The following is a 23344-nucleotide window of genomic DNA, read 5'->3' as shown; positions in this document are numbered from 1 at the left end:
ACTGATTGAATGAGGGGGTATTTAGGCCCTGTCAATACCTCTGAGTTTAAGGACTCCATGATATTTTCTTAGTCTTAAAGGTATTAGGGAGTGGAATCTGATCACTTAGAAATGCTTAGCATGGTGCTAGGTGTTTAATAAGTACTTGTTCCCTTCCTCTAGATGTAGTTGGAGTGGGGTGATTTGATGCATTGACTCATTGAGCCCCAACCTTACAAGGGGTCATTTTGGGAGTCAGGGTGGGAGTCATTAGCAGGTGTTGGGGATCAGAAATAAGTTGATTTTGTAATAAAGAAAAAGAAGATCATACTATTGATAATCTATTCATCAAAAGAAAAGAGATCCTCCCATTGTGCAAAATAGAATGTTTTGTGAAATTAGGGCTAAAGGGAGATCTTTGGTGAATTATCCCAGAAAACTTCTTGATCATGGTTTTCAGGTAGTACAATTATTTTCAAGTTATCTCTCCAATCCTAGGTCAGTTGTTTTTCCAAGGAGATATTTCACATTGCCTTCTATTTTTTCATTTTTTTGGTTTTGCTTTATTTTGTCTTGATTTCTCATAAAGTCATTAGCTTCCATTTGCTCTATCTTAATTTTTAAGCAATTATTTTCTTCAGAGAGCTTTTGTATCTCCTTTTCCATTTGGCTTTTCGAACTGTTGACTTTTTTTCCCCATGACTTTCCTGCATCAGTCTCATTTCTCTTTTCATTTTTTCCTCTGCCTCTCTTACCTTATCTTCAAAGTCCTTTTTGAGTGCTTCTATGGCCTGAGATCAATTCATATTTTTCTTGGAAGCTTTGGATGTAGGAGTTTTGACTTTGTTATCTTCTTCTGAGGGTGTATTTTGACTTTCCTTGTGATATGGGGGAAATGGGGTACGGGTTTAGGTTAGGGGTTGGGGTTCTTAGGAATTCCTCTTTAAAGAATTACACCCTCTTGCACACAAAAGCAGTTTGAATAAGGTGGTAGTTTATTTAGGGGCAAGGGAAGGGAAGGGAGGGGGTGAAGGGAAACCATGAAAGAAATCTTTAGACTTCTCATGGGGAGATAGGCGCAAATCATGTGGCTCAGAGGTACCAATCTCCTTGAGCAGGAGACCAGCAGGTACTTTATTAGGGGGCTGATGGGGGTGGACCATCTGCCTGTGGAAAGTTCCTTTAGTGAGGGAGGACCATCCCCCACTGGTAGTGACTGGAGGAATTGGGTGAGTGGTGGCTATGGATCTCTCTTCAGGACACAAAGCCTGCAGCCACACCCAAATTTATCTCCCCAGGGGTAAGGGAGACTAGAATGAAGGGTGGAGATCCAAAGCTAGCTCAGTCTGATTTGGTTTTGCTTATCTCTCTAGGTGTATCTGTCCTCTGGTTTAGTCTCTCAAGGAGAAGATTCCTTGATGTGCCCCAGAGAAATTCTGGGGTGCTCTGTACCCCATGACACTTGTCACCAAAGAAGCTTTCTATGGTCAGCATTTTTTTCTGTCTGCTCATTTTCCTGGCCTATTTCTTGACTTTTAACTCCTTCTTAAAGTGGGGCACTGCTTCCAGGGTGCACTGTCTCAAGCTTCAGGGGGCCCCACATGGTACAATTTAAGGAGAGGCTCATTTCACACTCCCCCTGGCCCATGCTCTGGTCTGCAAGCAACCACAGGCCCCCTTGCTCTTTAACCTGGGAACAGAAATATGGTTCACTGTGGTTACAAGCTTGGATGTGCCTGCACCCCTCCCCCACTTGGGTCACCACTCAAGACTACTTCCTGGTTCCGAACACAGGCAAAATAACAGTGCCAGTAGAGACACTTACAATCTCCTCCTGGCCAACTGCTTACCCCCCTCACAATCTGCAGGCTGAGTTCCAGAAGCAGCTGCAGCTGCACCTGAGAGGCTCCTCTGGAGTGGCCTGCCTGGGGTTGGATCTGCATGACGTGGATGTGGGGCTGTGTTTCATTCTCACCCCAGCACAACAGATCTTTCCTGCCAACCTTATAAGCTGTTTTTGGCTGGAAAATGATCTCACCCCATCCTTTTGTAGGTTCTGCTGCTCCTGGAATTGTCTTGTGGCGTTATTTGAAGGAATTTGGAGGGGTTTGGGGGGAAAGCTCTGGGAGGTCACTGCCTTTCCTCTGCCATCTTGGCTCTGCCCCCCCGGAAATCCTCCAGAAAACTTCATGAAGGAAGCAGCCTTTGGTTTAAATTTTTTTCTAAAAATTTTATTATTTTTTTTTCTCTCCCTTCTATTCTCCTGACCATTGAACTATGATAATACTGAGTAAAAGAAACCCTTATAATAAATTCTCATAGTCAAGCAAAGCAAATTCCCACATTGGCCATGTTAAAAAACATATATCTTAGGATCAGAATTTAACAGTGTTACAGGTTGTGTCGATTGATGTAGTGCTTTAAAAAAATCTATGTGGCAAAGAAGCCAGAAAGATAAACATTTTTATTTCAAAGTAAAATTGTAATATGTTTGTAATTATTTGTATTTAAAGTACATTTACACTGATAGGAAAAAGAAAATATTTATTATCAACTATATTTCCCTTGTCAATTAATGAGCCAAGATCTACCTCTCTGGCAGGAGATAGGGGGCAGGGCATGTTTCATCTTTGGTCCTCTGGAATCTTGGTTTTGTCATTACATTACTCGGATTTCCAAAATCTTTCAAAGTAATTTTTCTTTATAATGTTGCCATTGTATAGATTGTCTTCCCAATTTTGCTTACTTATCTCTGCATCAGTTAATGGGAATCTCCACTATTTCCTCTAAAATTCTCCGCTTCACCATTTCTTATGGAACAATGATATTCCATTACATTCATATATCATAAACTTGGATAGCCATTCTCCAATAGATGGACATCCATTTAATTTTCAAGTTTTTTTCTTCTATGAAAAGAGCTGCTATAAATATATATATTTTTACATACGGTATTTTTCTTCTTTTTGTCTCTTTTGGGTATGTGAGATTTGATTTGGCCTTTGAAGGATAGCTAAGATTTCAATTGGCAAGGGGGAAGAGAAATCAAATTTCATGTCCTGGTCTTGACTTACTGTATCCAGTTATTTGTTCCCTGTTTCAAGTTATTTTCTATGTTCTGTGAGATTTAAAATTGGATACTAGAGCATTAACCTCCCCTTTTAACTTTTCCCTTCTTTATCTCCCAGACTAGTAAATGGAAGAAGCCTCTGGTTTCTAGTTAGAGCTTTTATTGTTTGGAAATCACAAGGTGATGTTGATTAGAGGGATAGGAAAGTAGAAGTACAAAACAGATAGTCTTAAGTCTAAGCTTAGTCTATATTCCGTATAAAACTCACCAAAAGCCCAAGGCCACCTTTGGGGGGAGAGAGCCGTGTCAAGCACGTGCTGCTACGGCAAGCCAGGCTGAGTTGAACTCCAGTCAGCATCTGTCTGTGCTGCGCAGCCAACGAACCAGGAAAGCCGAAAAGATCTCACTTCCGTTCTCTCCTTGCCTTTTAAGCTCGCACCCTGGAAGTGGAGTGCTTAGCAGCTAGGCTGGCGTGCGTAGCCCATGCATGGCTGTCAGTCTCCTCCCCGAAAGGGTGGTCCTTGTCTTTCCCTATTCACTAACCGACTGTTAAAAACTTTTTACCACAGTTTATAGGCCAACCTTAGTTTTTTTACACTTCAACATGTCACCATCTCAAAAAGATTCTCAAAATAAATATGTTTTAATTCCCTTTGAATAAAAAAGGTAATTGAAAGGCAATGTTGCATAGTGGATAGAGCAGCTCTTGGAGCCAGGAAAACCTGAGTTTAATTCCCTATTTTTTTTTCTTTTTTTGGGGGGGGCAGGGCAATGAGGGTTCAGTGACTTGCCCAGGGTCACACAGCTAGTAACTGTCAAGTGTCTGAAGTCAGGTTTGAACTCAGGTCCTCCTGAATCCAGGGTCGGTGCTTTATCCACTGTATCAACTAGGTGCTCCTTAATTCCCTCTTTCAACAAATACTGGTTGTCAAATACTAGTCAGATCACTTAACTCCCTCAGTTCTCCATCCAGCTCTCTAAGTTGCTGAGAGGGAACTGACCTGCTTTGCTAGAAGGAGTTTCTTCATCTGGGAGTTCCCTATACCAGTGAAATCATAGTTCTAGTCACTATTCCTTTTCCCTTGAAAAGCTACAATATTAGGAGAGAGCAGGGCAGGGTCATGAAGAGGAAGAAAAAAAGGGGGAAAAAAAGAAATTTACATGATAATTTTGTTGTATTTTGAAAGGAATAGCCAGTTGTGTGTAGCAGCTTTGCAGTTTCATGTACAATAATCTTTTTAGTTGTAATTTGTTATGGGAATGCTTGTTTTATTTCATAAATTAAAAATAAAGCAAAATAATTTAAAAAACCCCAACAGTGATGGGCAGTAAAACTCCAAGAATCAGTGTAGAGATGGCAACTTTGGAATCCTATCAAAAAACCAAAACCCCATAATTCTAGAAAATCAATACACTCTTCCTTGGCAATTTTGATCCTTGGATAGTGGTTATAAGTCTTCAAGGAGTGAGCTGAGCTTGTTTGGAATAAGAGCAGCTTTGGAAGGTCTAGGAGGTATCACCATCTCCCAACTGTCCGTTTCATTTCAGGATTCATTTGGTTCTCCTTTGTCTTCTAAAGACCTCTACTCTGCCTATTCCTCTCCTCCATGTACTCTGTGATCTAGTGACAATGGCCTCCTCTGTGACACTTGTTTTCCCTGGCTGTCTTTCATGCTTAGAATTCTCTCCCTCTTCACCCCTGCCTCCTATCTTCCCTGATTTCTTTCATGTCTCAATTAAAATTCTATCTTTTGCAAGAAGCCTTCATGGTATCTTTACCATTGCACAAATTATTTTCCTAGTTTTGCTCTCTCATCATTACATCAATTCATGGAAGTCTTCACTATTTCCCTTTATGGTGAATGCCTTCTTACTGGGATGCTCTCCAATTTGTCCTGTGTGCATCTTGTTTGTTTATAGTTGTTTGTATGTTGGCTCTCTTACTGAATTGTGAGCTCCTTGATGACTGGGACTGGTTTTGCTTTTCTTTGCATTCCGAGTACTTAGCATAATGCTTGGTACATAGTTGGTGCTTAACAAATGTTGATTTATTGATTAGTCTTGACTTTCAGGTAGGTATTTCTATGTATTATAAGTCTTGAAAACCAGTTACCTGGGACTTTTCTTTTTCCATGAAACTAACATTTTTAGAAGCTACATCAGCCACCAGTTTTCTCTTTTGACCGTGATATTTCATATAGCGAGGCTGTCCATCCATTGGCTTCCTTCATTTGGCTGCACTCTTGCTTGTTAACATAATTTCTTTTTTCTTCTATAGTTTTGTGTGTGTGTGTGTGGGGGGGGGGGGTGTGTGTGTGCCTCCCTCTTGCTATTTCTTTCTGCTTTAACAGCATAAGTAAAGTATATATTCATGGAAGCAGAGACTGTCAGAGCGGGAAAAAGGGTTGTCACAGATCACCTAGCCCAGTCCCCTCATTTTACGGATGAGATCAAAACTTCTTGAAGGAAGTTAAATGACTTGTCTTGAGGTCACCCAGTGAGTTGGTGGTAGAGGTGGGACTTCCTGACTATAATTGTAAGACCTAAATATTTCCTGGAAGAGGCTTTGCCTGAGTGTAGAGTCAAGCTTCTAGCTCTTTAATTAGCTGGAATTTTGAGTCTCTATTTTTGTTAGGAAAGAAGAAAATTGCAAGAAATTATCCAAAGATGGTTGTGATCAGTAACTCAAAAGATTTTGTCAAAAGAAAAAATTGCAGGTTATGTTGTAGAGTTGAGATATATGCCTTCTATAACCGTATCTATCTCTAAAATGCTCTATAATGAGGATTCATACTCAGAATGATAATCTTAATGTCATGGGATACACAGAGTTGTTGGGTTAGAATAAGATGTATATAAATAAACACTTGACAAACTTTAAAGAACTATATAAATGCCAGTTATTACTACTGGTATAGTCTAGTTAAGAAATGACATAAACACATGAAAGGTTAAATAGTTATAAGACTTTATTGAGGCTCAACAGCTGTCTTTCTTAAGCATACAAGGAGGTAGTATGCTACTATGTTAATTATCCAGCAAAGAAGTTTTAACAGTTGAGTGCAATGCCTGAATTATTCACTAGGTGGCACCTCCTTAGTCTCTTGCCCACTGAGAGGGAATGAAGTTAGTCCATTTTCTAAGAAGCTATAGCATCCCTGATGACCACTAGAGAGTGCTCAGCTTTTGTACACCTCACCTAGGCTACTCCCCCAACACAGAAGACCTGCATAATGCAAAAGAAACTTTGTTAACTCCTTTCTGACCAGGTTGCAAATTAATCTAGGGGATGAAATGAAATATTAAAATATGAAATATTATGTATATATGGTATAATAAAATATGAAACCTACCACCTGGAACTTTGACTCAATTACACCCCCAACCCCACTCCCATAAATAGTTTATTTTCTTAGTTCTCTTCTCATGGCATTCATAGATCCAGACATTTCATTATTTTGTGATCACATAGTTTAAAAAACATAGAATTCAATGCAGAGAAATAGATAAACTCTCCTTATCATGCCTGCCTCCTCCCAGTTTAGGCTTTTAAGCATTTATTAAAGTATATTAGGGGTTAGTAAAGAAAGAGATAGAAAGCCACCTTCACCTAGCTATCCAAGAGACTGAATCCCCCTCAGTTCCAACGGAAGCCCCCTGTCGAACCAGAAGAGGGGAGGTCCCCCCCCCCCTCCACATAGCTCCAAGCTAATTGGCTGGTAGCATTCAAGTCCATTGATTGACATGACTTAAAAGCGATCAATGAATAGAGGCAACTTCCAGGACACCAGGCAACTTCTGGGATGCTAGTCTGACCTTAGAAACCTAAGAAAGGACACATACTTTCTCATCAGGGGGCAGCGCCCTGGTTCTCACAATGTCTTTCTCAGCAGGGGGTGGCACCATGGTTCTCACAACTTAGAGTCAGGAAGACCTCAATTCAAACCTTATTTCTATTCATACTAGCTGTGTGGCTCTGGGCAAATCATTTCACTTTGGCCTGGCTCGGTTTCCTCAACTGTAAAATGAAGATAATAATAGCACCTACCTCTCAGAGTTGTTGTGAGGATCAAATACTATTTGTAATGTGTTTAGGACAAAGTAGGTCTTTCTCTCCCTCCCTCCCTCTGTCCCTTCCTTCCTTCCTTCTTCCCTTCTTTCCTTTCTTTCTTTCTTCCTTTTTCCCTCCTCTATCAGGTTCATGACCAAAAGAAATATGGTGGCTCCACTGGAATGCCCTTGGTCTTTACTACAGTATCTCCTTGATCAGAGCTGCACTGGCTTCCTAAAGTTGCTTAGTGCTTAGGGCTCAGCAGCTCTAGCCTCTGCCTCTCATTCTGTCATCTCAAATAAAATCCCAGACCAAAGTCAGAGGAAGCAGAAAGAGAGGATATGAGGCAGCATTCCTTTGCCTCGGTTGCAAAAAACAAAGAGACAAAATGAGAGAATTATCATGACCCCAGATAAGGGGGTTAGAATATTCAATTTCCCACGCTAGGGTCATCAATTATGGCTTGGCCAGTCTCTGATTCCTCCCTTGTGGTTTCAAGTAATACAGAAATGTCTTCAATAAGTAGGAAATATAAAAAATGGAATCAATTGAACAGATGAATAGAGAAGAGTGTTCTGAGAAGATGGAAGGACATGAACAAAGGTGGGAAATTATATAGAATCTGTTGGGAACCATTAGGAAAACAATTTAACTGTGGTGGAGAATTTGAGGGGTATGAATAATTGGCGAAAGGCTAGTAAGGTTGGTTGAAGCTTGATTACAAAGGGACCTTGAATCCTAGGGATACCTAAGTGGAAACATTCAATAAGTAGATGGAAGAATAGGATTGAAACTTGGGTGAGAGGTCAGGAATGGATATAGAGATATGGAAGTTAGCTGTATGGTGGTAGAATAATGGGAGTGAATGAGATCAGTTCACAATTCCACCAATAGTGTATTAGTGTCCTAATTTCCCACATCCCCTCCAACATTTATCATTTTCCTTTTTTGTCACATTAGCTAATCTAATAGGTATGGGGTGGTACTTCAGAGCTGTTTTAATGTGCATTTCTCTAATCGATCGCGATTTAGACAATTTTTTCATATGACATATATAGCTTTGATTTCATTGTCTGAAAACTGCCTTTTCATATCCTTTGACCATTTATCAATTAGGAAATGACTTGTATTCTTATAAATTTGACTCAGGTCTCTATATATTTGAGAAATGAAGCCTTTGTCAGAGATACTTGCTGTAAAAGTTCCCCCCCAATTTTCTGCTTTTCTTCTAATTTGGTTGCATTTATTTTGTTTGTGCAAAACCTTTTTGATTTGACATAATCAAAATGTTCCATTTTATATATATCTTGTTTGGTCCTAAATTCTTCCCTTATCCATATATCTGACAGGTAAACTATTCCATGCTCTCCTAATTTGCTTATGGTATCAGCCATTTTGACCTTATCTTGGTATATGATGTGAGAGGTTGGCCTATACCTAGTTTCTGCCATACTGTTTTCCAGTTTTCCCAGTAGTTTTTTGTCAAATAATGAGTTTTTATTCCAAAAGTTTGATTCTTTCTCAAACTCTAGATTATTATGGTCCTTTACTACAGTGCCTTGTGTACCTAATCTATTCCACTGATTCACCACTCTATTTCTTAGCAAGTACCAAATTGGTTTGATAAATACCACTTTATAATACAATTTCAGATCTGGTATGGCTAGGCTACCTTCCTTTACATTTTTTTTAATTGATTTCCACATTAAGTCCACATCTTCTTTTAAAAGCTGCAACCCCCCCCCCCCCATTTTAAATAACTTTGTCTTTCTTCTCTCTCCCTTCCCTCTCACTACTGGTAATTACTTGATTCTTACTGTTTTCTTCCTTCCCCCTTGCTCCTCCTCCTCCTCTTCTGTCTCCTTTTTTTTCCTCCTCTTCTTCTCCTTCTCTTCCTCCTCCTCCTCGTCCCCCTTCTCCTCCTCTTCTTCCCCCTTCTCCTCCTCTTCCTCCTCTCTTTCTGTCTTTCTGTCTCTCCATCACTCTCTTTCTGTTTGTCTGTCTCTCCTCTCTTCTCCTTTCCCTCTCCCCACGAAAATATTTATAGATAAAGGCAGCTCCTTTGTCTAATTATGCAGAATCAGAACTAAACACTGTGTACTTCTAATGGCCAAGTCTGACGTCCAGGAAGAGACATATGAGCCTCTCTTCCTTCTTTGCAAGAGGTGGGAGACTTTGGATGTGGAATACTAAATACATCATCAGACTGGATTAATATATTGGTTAGTCTTGCTGAACTGTATTTTTCCTCTTTCTTTTTTCATTCCCTTATAATAAAGATATCTCTTTAGGAAAGGACAGGAATATATTAAGAAATGAACAAAGTTAATGTGATACAAAAGGTATCAATAATATTTTACAAAATACTGAAATTCAGCTCTTTCCCCCCAAGAACTGCCATACTCATTTTAGGAATCTTGCTTTTCAGACCTGCTTTACCCTTGCGCGCTCTTTTCTTTTAAAAAAAATTATTTTTTTTCAGTTAACAATAGATAGATCTATTTTTACCTCCCAACTCCATTGGGGAAAAAAAAGAAAAACAAAGCCCTTGTAGCAAATATATATATATATATATATATATATATATATATATATATATATATACAGTAAAGCAAATAAAATTCCACACTGGCCCTGTCTAAGAAATAAATGTATCATTTTGCCATCATTTACACTAAAAGTTTGGTCAGCAAAATGAAAGTCACACAAATGTATTTGCTTTGTTGTGTGTGTGTGTGTGTGTGTGTGTGTGTGTGTGTGTGTGTTTTCTGTCTTATAAACAGTTTCCCTGAAATAGAAACTGAAGGGGAAAAATATACACACAGAGTAGAATTACCATTGAAATGTACAAGAGAAAAAAATATGAAATGAAATGTACACAAGACAAAAGGTGTGGGAGATGACACCTTTTTTTGGGCTTCCTTTAAGCAGAGTAACCTCATTTTCACCAGAAAGATTTCCATTCTCTCTTAGAAGCTTCTGTGGGGCTCTCAGGGATCCGGGCTCACCAGTTACCTACCACTACTGGGGCTGAGTGCAACTACAACTATGAAAGGACTGAGTGCTAGTGGAAACACCAGCTGTGGGGAGGGTACGTTCTTTCCATGACTGAAAGGGATCAGTTTGTAAACCACCATCTGTTCGATGGGGTGGGGTGGTGGGAGACAAAAGCAGAATGGAAAAGACTTTGCTTCCCCTTCCTCTTCTCTCTATGAGCCCTGAGTGTGGGCCACCTCCAGCCAGCATCACAACCCTCCTCTCTGAGTCTGGGTGAAGAGATAGCAGGTAAGGGCAGAAGGATTGGTGAAGAGGCAAGGAATCACAGAGACATCTAGGCCAACCTGGGCCTCACCTAAAATAGACAGTGAGGTGGTATAATGGATAGAGTGCTGGACCTAGAGTCAGAAAGAGCTGAGTTCAAATCTTGCCATGGGAGCTTCCTTTGACAAGTAACTTTGGGTGACTCATTTAATTTCTCTCAGCCTTAGTGTCTGGAGATAATAAAACCATTTACCTCAGAGGGTTGTTGTGAGGATCAGATAATATATGTAAAGGGCATTGATAACCTTACAATGCTACATAAATGCTAAGCTAAACCCTTCTACAATATCCTTGACAAATGGTCATCTCTGCTTGAAGACCTTCAAGTTTGCAAAGCACAAGCTTATGTACATCATAGCATTAGAGGGGGACAGGACCAATATTGTAGATTTCAAACTGAGGCTGAGAGAGATTGATTGATTGGCTTACTTAGGGCCACACAGCTAGTGGAGGTAGAATTTGAACTCTGGTCTTCCTAACTCAGCTAGGGCAGCTAGATGGTGCCGTAGTGCATAGAGTGCTGGGCCTGGTATCAGGAAGACCTGAGTTCAAATGTGGCCTGAGACACTTCCTAGCTGCATGACCCTGGGCAAGCCACTTTACCCTGTTTGCCTCAGTTTCCTCATCTGTAAAATGAGCTGAAGAAGGAAATGACAAGCCACTCCAGTATCTTTGCCAAGAAAACCGCAAATAGAGTCACGAAGGGTTGATCACTACTGAAACAACTGAACGGTGAAAACTTCCTCATTTTAGCATTCTCATTCAATTATTACACAAGCCCTGTGAGGTTAGGTATCAGTTTCCCCACTTGACGAATGAGGAAACTGAGCCTCAGTAAGGCTAAAATGTAGGAAGTTGAACTATATAAGTTCTAAGGATAATTACGGCTTTAATAATGACATTTATATGACTCCCACAGTACTAAATGCTCTGACTTCTTCTGTGTGTGTGTGTTTTCATGGTTTCCAGATGTGTTGTTAAAATAATTACCATAGATACCAATTTTGGGTAAGCATATTATTAATTTATCAATATTATACCAGTAAAGCACTGACCACATGTCTCCCTAATTTCTCATGATCCTAGGCTGTGTGGTAGAGAAAGCAGGGTAAGAGCTTCAGCATGCCAGCTATCATGAGCAGGAAAAAAACAAAAAAAACAAGAGACCCATGTGGTCCCCCAGAGACACAGCATGTGGTCTCAAGGATACCTAAGGGACAGACAGAGAGAGACAGAGACAGAGACAGAGAGACAGAGAACATGTACATTTTTCAAGGGTTTTTACTCTTTTGTGATAGATACATTGATCAAAGCTAATTGGGTCATTATACATCAAACAAATCTAATTGGCTAGCATCATTCAACTCTATTGGTTGACATGACTTGAAGGTGGTCTATGTTAAAATGAACTCTAAGGATGATACCAAGGAAAAGAATGCAACCCCCCTCAAAAAAAAAACACCCCCAAAAATAAACAAACAAAAAAACCAACCCTCACTCAAGTTGGTCAAGTCAAAATCCATTAGCTAGGTGTGGTTTAATCCCATTAGTCCTTCACCCATCTAGACAAAAGGATCTTTCTCCATTCCTTTTATTCCCTTGAGTTTGTCTCAGATGAGATTTGACGAAATCTCAGGAAGAACTCATCTTTCTGGATTGGGGGAGGGGGGGAGGGAGGGGTTCCCCCAAGAAATTAATTATTAATAATTATTTTCTTACACAAATATTCCTGAACAGATGTATATACAGGTTGTCCCAACAGTCTTAAAGCAGTTTAAGCTTTAATAGCTTAGCAATTTAATAGCTTTTAAAAGTTTAAAGGGCTTCTAGATGTCACAGTGCATGAAGAGCTGGGCAAATGTGGCCTCAGACACCTCCTAGCTGTATGACCCTGTTTGCCTCAGTTTTCTCATCTCTACAATGAGCTAGAAAAGGAAATGGCAAATCACTCTATTATCTTTGCCAAGAAAATCCCAGGGGGCAGCTAGGTGGCACAGTGGACAAAGTACCAGCCCTGGATTTAGGAGTAACTGAGTTCAAATCCTGCCTTAGACACTTGACACTTACTAGCTGTGTGATCCTGGGCAAGTCACCTAACCCTCATTGCCCCACACAAAAGAAAAAAAAGAAAATCCCAAATACAGTTACAAAGAGTCAAACATAATTAAAATGACTGAACAACAGCAAAAGTTTTAAATTACACTGAGTTTTGGAATAATCCTCTATATAATAGAAATTAATTCACTAGATTATGAGTCACAGAGAGCAGGGCCTTGAGGGAATGGATCTTACTTTGTGGGGTTGAAATATATCAAGGGAAGAGAGGTCAGAAGCTTGGGGTCTAGTGGAGAGGGCTGTTGGGGGTTGGACAAGATAGCGTTTGAGATCTCTTGCAACATCCAGGATTCTGTACTCACACCCCTTCCACCCCCAACAGTTAAGGAAATATGATACAATGGGGATGGCACAGCCCTTAGCTGTCAAAAGACCTGAGTTCAAGTCCTGACTGCTACTTATTAGCTGTTCATCCTTCGACAAGTCCAATTCTTTTTTTTGTGTGTGGGGCAATGAGGGCTAAGTGACTTGCCCAGGATCACACAGCTAGTAAGTGTCAAGTGTCTGAGGTTGGATTTGAACTCAGGTCCTCCTGAATCCAGGGTTGGTGCTTTATCTACTGCACCACCTAGCTGCCCCAGCAAGTCCAATTCTTTGTATGAATTTCCTAATCTGTTACATAGGAGTAATATTCATCAGCACTGATTAGAGCTAGAAGGCATCTGAGAGGTCATCACTTAACGGGAGGAACCCAAGCCCCAGGGAAGTAGTGACACCTGCAGTGTTACACAGCTAATACATGGTAGAGCTGGGATTTCCAAGGCAGGTATGTGTCTTAAAGCAGGGGTCTTAGAGGGCTGGCGAGGGGGAAGACTACTATAAAACATGGGGGTTGATACAGTTCCTATCATTACAGGAAGAGGGCAGGACGAGGGAATTCTTTAGCCGGTTTCATAGTTTTACCTTGGACCAACAATGACTACAACAATTTATTTAATTGGGCTACAGATTACCCAAAAGGACATGACTAAATCAGTGCACTAGGGGGCGCTGTCTCTTTATTTTTGATATTGGGTTTTTTGTTTTTTTCTCCTCAATTCAATTGGGCAGAAATGAGTGTAATTGACAAAGGATGTACCTTGGGCGGACTTTGCCTTTGACTCTGCCCAGGGTGCTGCGTCGGGACTCTCTTCCCCATCCTCTTCCTGTCCTTAGCCTCCCACTCAAATTTAATCTGTCCTTCTTCCCATCGCGCCCCTCCCCACTCCCAACCAGAAGACACCCGATAAACTAAAGTTCCCTAATGTGTTAATAGGTTATTATAAGTTACACCCACGTACACAGCGAGCGGTATTTGCATCTTAATAGGAAGACAAAGACAAAGTAATGAATCTTTAATCGTATACTTTCACTAAGGGTGTGAGAGACAGTTTAAATTAAAGAATGAACCAAAAGAATAACTTATTAAGCATTTGTTATATGCAAAGCACTGTGTTATTTTGGAGTGGAGTTTTTTCTATTCTGAACTTGCTTCTCAGACGGTGACTTTCTGCCTCTGTGACTAAGACTGTCTCTACGAAGGGCTAAAATACCGTTAGATTTCTCCAAGGCATTGATACAGGGACTTTGTGGTGTCCTAGATTCGATTTTTGTCAACCTAGTGAAGCCCATGGATCCCTTTTCAAAAGAATGTTCATCTGAATTCATAATGGAGGGAAATACTATTTTTTAAACTAAAGGTTAGTGAAAAGATGTGATTTTTCCCCCCCATCCAAGTTCACAAACTCCCTGAAAGCCCTTTCAAAGGGCAGGGTTTGGGGGGGGGGAGAAGAGGGGAGAGAAATAGTCTGGAGGTTCCAGATTAAGAACCTCTATTTTATTCATTTATTTATTTAATTTATCTATCTATCTATTTATTTATTCATTCATCCTTCCATTCATTCATTTATCTATCTATCTATCTGTCTATTTGTTTGATGTGTCAAAGGCTCATTTATTGTCATTCTCGAGAGAATGGGCCACCCAGTGTGCAGCTAGTGGGTGACCCAAGAACCTCTATTTTAATGGATCAGTGACAGAGGTATTGGATTTGGAGTGAGAAGCTCTGTTTTCAAATCCCAATTCTGCTACCTCGCTCTCTGGGCCTCAGTTTCCTCCTCTGTAAAATGAGGTGTTTAGATTAGATGACCTCTCAGGTTTCCTTCCTGCTTTGGCTCTTAATAAATGCTTATCATCCTGTCCCAGAGTAGATCACTATCCATCTGGGCTCTCATGTGGTTGTGGGTTGTTTGTTTGTTTGTTTGTTTTGTTTTTCGGTCCATGTCTATCTCTGAATCCTGCCCAGGATGCTGTGGATTCATTAAGGACTGAAGGCTTTCCGATGGTGCATCTTTCACTATTCTGGGGCCACCTGGGGAAGCACTTGGGCTATTTAATGTTATCCCTTGCTCCCTGTACCTGGCTCACCTCCTTCCCCAGTCATACATGCCCATTGTGACATGATGGTAATGGCGGCAGCCTGCTAATACCCATCATGCACTTCTCCATTGAGCTCTGTGACACCTGCTAGTGGAGTTTGCAGTTTCTGGTATTTATGGCCTTATATCTAATCATATCTCTTATCAGCCGTCGATCAGCGAGGCGTCAAGGACCTTGGCATTCTCAAATGTTTCAATACCAGAAACTATTGGATTTTATCAGTGGGAATGACACTAAAGAAGAGTCATTGCTCTGACCAGGGGACCTTTTCATCTGACTTGTAGCTGAAACCTCCTAGATGTTATCTCCCCTAGTAGGATGAGGGCTTCCTGAGAGCAGAACATTATACAAATAATTTTTTTTTTGTATCTCTGGTGTTCAGTACAGTGCTTTGTATATTAATTGTTTGGTTGTACTCAGTGACACAGTGGACAATAGCACGCTGGTATTGTCCATGGGGGTTTTTTTTGGCCGAGATCCTGGAGCAGTTTACCATTTCCTTCTCCAGCTCATTTTACAGATGAGAAAACTGAGGCAAACAAGATGAAGTGACTTGCCCAGGATCATGCAGCTAGGAAGTGTCTCAGGCCACATTTGAACTCAGGTCTTCCTGATCCCAGACCCAGCACTCTATCCACTGAACCTCTGCTTTGTATCTATCAAGCACCTAATAAGTGCATTTTCACTCATTCGTTCATTCTCCTTCATATCTTTCCCTATTTACCTGTTGGCCCTGAACAAGTTACTGCCTTGGGCCCCCACTCTCTAAGTTGGAGTTGCCTTTCCCACACCTCTGTTTCAAGAAAAGCCTCAGCTATGCCTCACTTCACTCAAACCATTTCCTCCAAAATCTCCTTGCCCCCACATGGGTACTTTTCCACCCTCCCCTTCCACCCCTAGCCCCAAGTTCTAGAACCATGATCAAGTCGACTCTGCTATTGTTCCTGGATAGAGTGTTTCAATCCACTTCCCTGCAGGCTCACTCACCACCCCGAGATGTTCAGGACCAAAATGCCCTTCCTCTGACTTCGACCCTCCTTGTGGTTTCCCCCACTTAAACGTAAGCTCCTTGAGGGGAGGGATGTTTTTATCTGCAGTCCCAGCTTAGCACAGTGCTTGATAAATTCATCCTCATTTGTTTTTCATTCATACTGGGAGATTATTCACAGGATCACACATTTAGAACCCAAGGGGACTTTGAAGTTCATTTATTTCAACCCCCTCGTTTTACAGATGAAGAAACGGATACCAGGGGAGGATGAATGACACTCAATCTCACTCAGGTAGTAAAAGGCAAAGCCAGAATTTGAACCCAGATCCTCTGACCTCTGATCCTATCACTAATCAAGTGCTCCTATTATACCACATTGCCTCCCATAGCAAAGAAATGGGCTTCTTGACACTGGGAACAACTTTGGTATCCTTCCTAGTGAAGGGACAATTTCCCAAAGACAATCCATCCCCATCTCCTCTGAGTAATTTCTGACGCTGTGTCATACATTATGCCTGTCCAAGATGTGTGTGTGTGTGTGTGTGTGTGTGTGTGTGTGTATGCACACACATGGACACAATGTACTTATATATAAATATATAATATATTTACACATATACATTGTGTGTTTTTTATTTGTGTCACTTCACCCTGTTTGCCTCAGTTTCCTCATCTTTAAAATGAGCTGGAGAAGGAAATGGGGTTTTTTAATTTGTGGCTAATACTGTGTTTTATAAAATTATTTGCTACTTATTTATTAATGTCTGTTGCACCCATTTTGGCAGTAAGCATTTATTATTAATTAATATCCTATATTAGTAAAGCATTGACTTTGTAGTAGTTAGCCCCAGAAGACCCATGCTGTCTCTCAGAGAGACAACACGTGGTCTCAAGGAGAGTTCAGAAGGCCTACATTACCTACACTGTCCTAAAAGCAGAGTGCACACCAAGAGCCAGCAATCGGAGCCAAGAGTATGAGCCAAGATGGAGTCAATGTGGCGACCATCTCATGGTCAAGGATTTTTATCCTCTTTTGATAGAGGCTGGTCATTATACACTGATCAAAGCTAATTGGTTAGCATCATTCAATTCCATTGGTTGACATGACTTGAGGGTGATCTAAATTAAAATAAGCTGTATAGGGGGCAGCTAGGTGGTGCAGTGGATAAAGCACTGGCCCTAGATTCAGGAGGACCTGAGTTCAAATCTGGCCTCAGACACTTGACACTTACTAGCTGTGTGACCCTGGGCAAGTCACTTAACCCTCACTGCCCCACCAAAAAAAAAAAAAAGCTGTACAGATATAGATGTATTTATACTGATGGATTAACTCAATGGAGTACTCAACCACTTGCACTGTCAGAATCTGGGCAATGTGTTTTCTTCATCTCCTCACTTTTCTCTGTGTGAATGATTTGGCCATTATCTTTGGTGCCTAGGGATCGCAATGAGGAGGCCCTGCCGGCATATCCAGGCTTGATGTAATAGTCATGATGTCCTGCTCAAGGAAGTGCTTCAGGGAACCGGCCTCGATCGGAGGAGAATTCCTCTTCTATTTGAACTTTGCATGCTAGGCACTAACAAACAACTTTGTTGAGCTACATCCCCTTGTTTGATGCCTCCTTTCTCCTTTGATGTTGAAACGTGTCACGTCTTTGAAGCTCACAAAGTTATCTCCTTTGAGAGATTCTTATATGAGCGTAACATGTTCATGGTAGACACCTGGTTCTCATCTTCTGAAGTCAATTTTTAAAAATATCAACAAACAACAGATAGGAGATATTTTACTCTCCATACGCCTCCATAATTGTATGATTATGTCATAAAGTGCAAACGATGGTTGTTGATGAGAAAAGACCACCATGGAAATGCTAGCGGAACCAATTTAGACAATAACAAAAGATGAACCACTTTGAAAGATTTAGAAGCCCTAATCAATGACTGACCATTATTCCAAAGGACTCATGATGAAACATATACTACCTACCTCCAGATAGAGAAGTGATGGACTCAGACTGCAGATCGAAGCATCTCTGTCTCTGTCTGTCTTTCTATTTCTTTCTCAATGTGGGAATTTGTTTTTCTTGACTATACATATTTATAATAGGTTTTGTTTTTCTTGCTTTCTCAATTGAGGGGGAGGGATAAGTGGAAGGGAGATAATTTTGACCTGAAAATAAAATAAAATTTAATGAAAAAAAAGAAATACCAAGTGCCCCATTCCATTTCCTTATAGATGTGACAGAGTTGTGAGGTAACTACAGAAAGCAAGTGACAGGTATTATTATTGTTAGCTGGGCTCTAAGCCATCCTCTCTTCTGTCTTCTTTCCCTCTTTTACCTCTCCTCTGTAACATCTTGCAAAGGAGCTTCTGTATTCTAAGCAAACATTGCCATCGGCCACTGTGTCTCTCAACTTGGCATGAAGATCAAGAATTTTGCTGGCTGATGTGGGTTCCGGGTTCTTTTGAGTCTCTTCATTGCGGTTGCTGTTTTGCATTTTAAACTTTGTTAAGAAATGGTGATTGTCATATGTGCTATCTATGCTTTTGTCCATTGCCTGTTGTTATTAGTATTTTTTTAAACAGAAAATGTTTTTGAGGGGGCAGCTAGGTGGTGCAGTGGATAAAGCACCAGCCCTGGATTCAGGAGGATCTGAGTTCAAATCTGGCCTCAGACACTTGGGTTCAAAGACCGTGTGACCTGGTCCTCCAGCCTCCTGGCAAATCCTACCCTCCCAAGAGAGGATTTCACAGGTGACTCGGAGATACCTTTGTGTATGAGGAAGACAGGGCAAAGGTTACAACCAGAATCTGGAGGGGGTGGGGCACACAGGGTCCTGCCACCATTAATTGTGGGCCAGGCTGTGGTAGGAATCCAGAGGGAGGCCTTGAGCACCAGGGCAGGAAGAAGGAGTCCGGGATGCTACTGCAAGAGGTTGCCCTCGGGACAGCCCATTATCGCACCCAGCTCTTGCCTTCACCTCTCCCTCCCATCATCATTCCCCACAGTGGGGCAGCTCAGGCATCCTGGAGAGCACCATGTGCTTTAGAGAGAGGAACAGGGTCTCTCTCGGCCGCATCTGATTGGTTTCTCATTTCTGATGTCAATCAGTCAACAAGTGTTTAGTGAGTATTTCCTCTGCGAGTCTGCCCAGGAGATAGAAGTCTCTAGTGCCCCAGAGGCCAGAGGAAGGAGAGGGTTCTAGGCAGGAGAAAGGAGTATCGTAAGTGCAGAGACAGTGGGAAAAGACTAGATCTGCAAAGAAACCAGAGAATTTTCACCGACTGTTGTCCTTTCTTCTTATTGAGTGTAGATTATAACCAGTCAATGACTTGATGCCATACATGTAACTAAAACTTAAATCATCAGCACTACCCAAGTGGAGAGGACCTCCTCCCCTCCTCATAAAGGTGAAGATACTTTCCTCTCCATGCCAAGGAAAGGGTTTTGCCAACCTTTCTTCCCCTCTCCTGCCCCCAAATAAAAAGCAACCTACAGCTGAGATGTTGTGACATCCTGTTTGACTCAAGTCTTGGTTACTGAGGTTAGTCTTTTAAATAACAGGAGTTCCTTTCAGTACAGTTTGTGTACTTAGAAACATCCGAGAGAGAAAGAGACAGAGACAGAGAGTTTGCACAAACTTCAGCTTCAGCATGGGACACATCTGGTCCAAGAGAAAATGTCTGCCTTCACCTAAAGAAATGAGGAATTCAGAGAAACCCTGGAAGACTTACATGGTATGATGCAGAGTGAAAAAAGTGGATACAGTACCAGCAGTAACATAAGCACAAGAGCCCCTGAAAGGCAGCTAAACTCAAATATTTTAATTGCGATGGACAATTTGGGTTCCAGAGAGCAGAGGATATAGCATGCGCGCGCGCGCGCGCGCGCACACACACACACACACACACGCCTCCTCTTGAGAGAGAATCTGGTAACTATGCAGAGGGTAGCCTGTGTTTTCAAATGTGGCTGCTTGGTTGGTCCCTTAAACTGAAGTGGTTTTTTTTTCTTTGTTGCAAGGAAGGGCCCAAGTGTGTGTAGGGGGATAACACATTGGGAAATGATGGGATATAAGAACAAACCAACCAACCCCCAAATGGAAGGCATCATCAATGATGATAAGGAACTTTCAAGTGCATGTATAAGGGCTTATAAAAATCAGCCCTTGAAGCCTAGCTTTCACAGTTAACTGGCTGAATGTGGGCTACATGTATCCTGTATCCCAGGTCCAACCTATCTAAGTGAGTTTGTCACCATAGTGGCCACTGGGTGATTCATTTTTTTTTAAAGCTACAGTCACTTATGCCACAGATAAAAACATGAAAGACTTTCCTGAGGCCTCTAGAAAGAGGAACAGGGCTGGGTTGAGAGACATCCTATTCAGTGTACTCCTTCAGCGGCAGTGAGACAACTAGGCCAGTGGGACAGGGACAGCTTCAACAGGTAGAGTACTAGAAAGGAATGTAGCCTTGACCCACTTTTTAATTTTAATTTAAAAAATAAGTTTGGGAGAGTATCTGTTGTTTTCATATCAAAACAATTTCTAGATATGACCCACTTCCTCCACCAAACGAACCCTCCCGTGTTAGAAAGAAAAACAGCCCAAACCAACCAACACAGAGATGTACATTTGCTGATGTATGTGAGATTTTGCAACGATAGTCTCCCACCTCTTTCCTGTAAGGAGGGAAGAACTTCCATGTTTCTTCTCTGAGGCCAGTTTTGGTCAGAATTGTCATTTAGCTTTGGCTTCTTGAACAGTATTTTTAATTGGCTTATGGTTTCACCTTTTATGTGTAAATCATGTACCCATTTCAACTTTATTTTAGTATACAATGTGAGATGTTGGTCTGTACCTAGTTTCTGCAAAACTGTTTTCCAGTTTTCCCAGCAGTTTTTGTCAAATAATGAGTTTTTGTTCCAAAAGTTTGGATCTTTGGGTAAATAATATACTAGATTACTACAGTCATTTACTATAGTGTAATTTGTATCTATTCTATTTCACTGGTCTACTTCTCTATTTCTTTTTTTTTTTAGTTAAGCTTTTTATTTAATGTTTCAAAAAATATATTTAGTCAAACAGACCAAAGCCCATGTCATCATCAGACTCCTCGGACTCTTTTTTTTTTTTTGCTTCCTCTTTCTTCTTCTCCTCAGTTGGGGCAGCTGTGCTAGCAGGAGCAGCACCTCCAGCAGGGGCAGCACCACCAGCTGCTGGGGCAGGTCCACCAACTCCTACATTGCAGATGAGACTAGCAATGTTTACATTGTTCAGGGCCTTTGCAAATAATCCTGGCCAGAACGGTTCAACATTTGCACCTGCTTCTTTAATGAGGGCATTAATTTTATCCTCCGTGACTGTAACCTCATCGTCGTGAAGGATGAGAGCAGAGTAGATGCAAGCGAGCTCGGAGACGGCCATTTCGGGAGATGGATGAGGAGAGACTTGTTTGTAGTGGTGCTAGCCGTAGCTAAAGTGAGGGTTCACCCCAACGTGGCCTTAGCTTCCGAAGAAGAACCAAGCACCTTACAGACAACTGAAGAGCATACTTCTCTATTTCTTAGAGTGCCAGAGTGTTTTGATTATTACTGCTTTATAATACAGTTTGAGATTTGCTACTGCTAGACCACCTTCTTTTGTATTTTTTCATTGATTCTCTTGATATCCTTGGGCTTTTGTTGAACAGTATTTTTAGAACCATCTTTTCTCAAGCTACTTTAGGGTAGCAAGGAATGTCTTTACTTTTTCTTTTCCTTTTCCTTCCTTTCTACCTTCCTTCTGTTCTCTCTCTCTCTCTCTCTCTCTCTCTCTCTCTCTCTCTCTCTCTCTCTCTCTCTCTCTCTCTTCCTTCCTTCCTTCTTTCTTTCTTCTCCCCACAGTGCCTGGAGAAATGTTCCTTAAAAATCGAGTTCCTATTATTAGAATGGTTTCTAATAATTTTGTATTTTAGAGTTTACAAAATATGTTCTCGCAAAACAATCCTGTGAGATAGTGCAGTTTTAGAGATGGTAAAATTGAGGCTTATAGAAATTGAAACTTTGGGCTGTGGGTCTCCTAAAAATAATCTTGTCTTTTAAAAGCCTGCAGGGGAGGATTTCCATCTTTTCCAGTTGTTAAGTAGTTCTATGATCCTGGAGCCTGAAGTCAGGGGACTGAGGTTCCAGGCCAGAAGAGAACCCCAAAATGTCAGAACCAGAAGGGACCTCAGAGGTCATGTAGGACAACCCATCCCTGCCCAAGTACCCCCTGTAAAAGTGGTCATCCAGCCTTTGTTTGAAGACCTCTGGTGAAGTGAAGTCAGCTCTCCTTCCTGGGGCGTCCAGTCCATATTTGGATAGCACCATTCCCCTTACTCAGAGCCAAAATCTGATTCTATGAGCCTAATTTCCATTGCTTCTCGTTGGGCCTTCTGAGACCATGCAGAATAAGGCTGATCTGTCTTCCTAGAGAATGTCCTTTAAGTACTTGAAGGTGGCTGTCATCATCTGCCATCTTCCAGCTAACCATCCCCGGTTCCTTTAACCAGGGATCCTCCAATGACATGGTCTTCTGGCCCTTGACTATTCTGGTTGCTATTGTCTGATGGACACAATGACATCCCAGAATTAGAAGAGATCTCAGAGGTCATCTCCAACGCACAGCGAGTAGGAATTTCTCTTGGGACATCACTGACAAGATGTCATTTAGCCTCTGCTTATTTTTTATTTTATTTTATTTTATTTTTTTGCGAGACAATGAGGGTTAAGTGACTTGCCCAGGGTCACACAGCTAGTAAGTGTCAAGTGTCTGAGGCTGGATTTGAACTCAGGTCCTCCTGAATCCAGGGCCAGGGCTCTATCTACTGTGCCACCTAGCTGCCCCCTAGCCTCTGCTTATACAGGGACACAAACTAGCCCTAGCCTGAGGTGAGTGATTTACTCTCTCTAAGTCTCAGTTTCCTCACCTGTAAAACCCTCAGATTATTTTGTGTTTATTTTGGGGAGACATATGCATAGATATACATATATTTGTGTGGATATATATTTGTATAGACTTAAATATATATATATATATATATATATATATATATATATAATCTCTCACTAGTGGAATGCAATCTCTTTAAGGACAGAATTTCATTTTAGTCTTTGAATTACCAGCACATAGGAAAATGCACATAGTAGGTCTATAATAAAAGAATGTAGGTTGATTTTTATTTCACAAGGTTTTGGGAAGGATATAGCAAAACATGGGAGATGTACAATCTTGCTGGTATGGGTTTTCCTTCTACCAACAGCAGATTGCAATTGATTTCTATCTCAGGGCATGAGTCAGAGATAGTAGAAAGAGTGTGGGGTCCCTTTGACGCAATCCAAGGTGGAACCCACCTATGACTTAGTGGTCCTACCGCCGG

At 41.2% G+C, this 23344-nt stretch overlaps 1 protein-coding gene across 1 annotated transcript; it reads right to left on the bottom strand.

The window, feature by feature from the left end:
• Positions 1 to 21021: 21021 nt before the first annotated feature.
• On the bottom strand, positions 21022 to 21377 carry LOC122742743 (60S acidic ribosomal protein P1-like). The gene is made up of 2 exons (XM_043987195.1): positions 21305 to 21377; positions 21022 to 21229 (listed from the first exon to the last, which is right to left on the bottom strand). The coding sequence occupies exons 1-2, from the start codon at positions 21370 to 21372 to the stop codon at positions 21022 to 21024; spliced, it is 276 nt and encodes a 91-aa protein (XP_043843130.1). The 5' UTR covers positions 21373 to 21377.
• Positions 21378 to 23344: the final 1967 nt, after the last annotated feature.

This window comes from Dromiciops gliroides, chromosome 2 (assembly GCF_019393635.1).
Source record: "Dromiciops gliroides isolate mDroGli1 chromosome 2, mDroGli1.pri, whole genome shotgun sequence".
NCBI lineage: Eukaryota > Metazoa > Chordata > Mammalia > Microbiotheria > Microbiotheriidae > Dromiciops > Dromiciops gliroides.
The sequence above is the reverse complement of the archived record's forward strand: the minus strand, read 5'-3'. Positions and strand labels throughout refer to the sequence as shown.

Coding starts and splice junctions, on each gene's coding strand:
- LOC122742743 (XM_043987195.1), bottom strand. CDS start 21,372: ATGGCCGTCTCCGAGCTCGCTTGCATCTACTCTGCTCTCATCCTTCAC. Junction 21,230..21,304: donor GACGATGAGGTTACAGTCAC/GGAGGATAAAAT, acceptor ATTATTTGCAAA/GGCCCTGAACAATGTAAACA.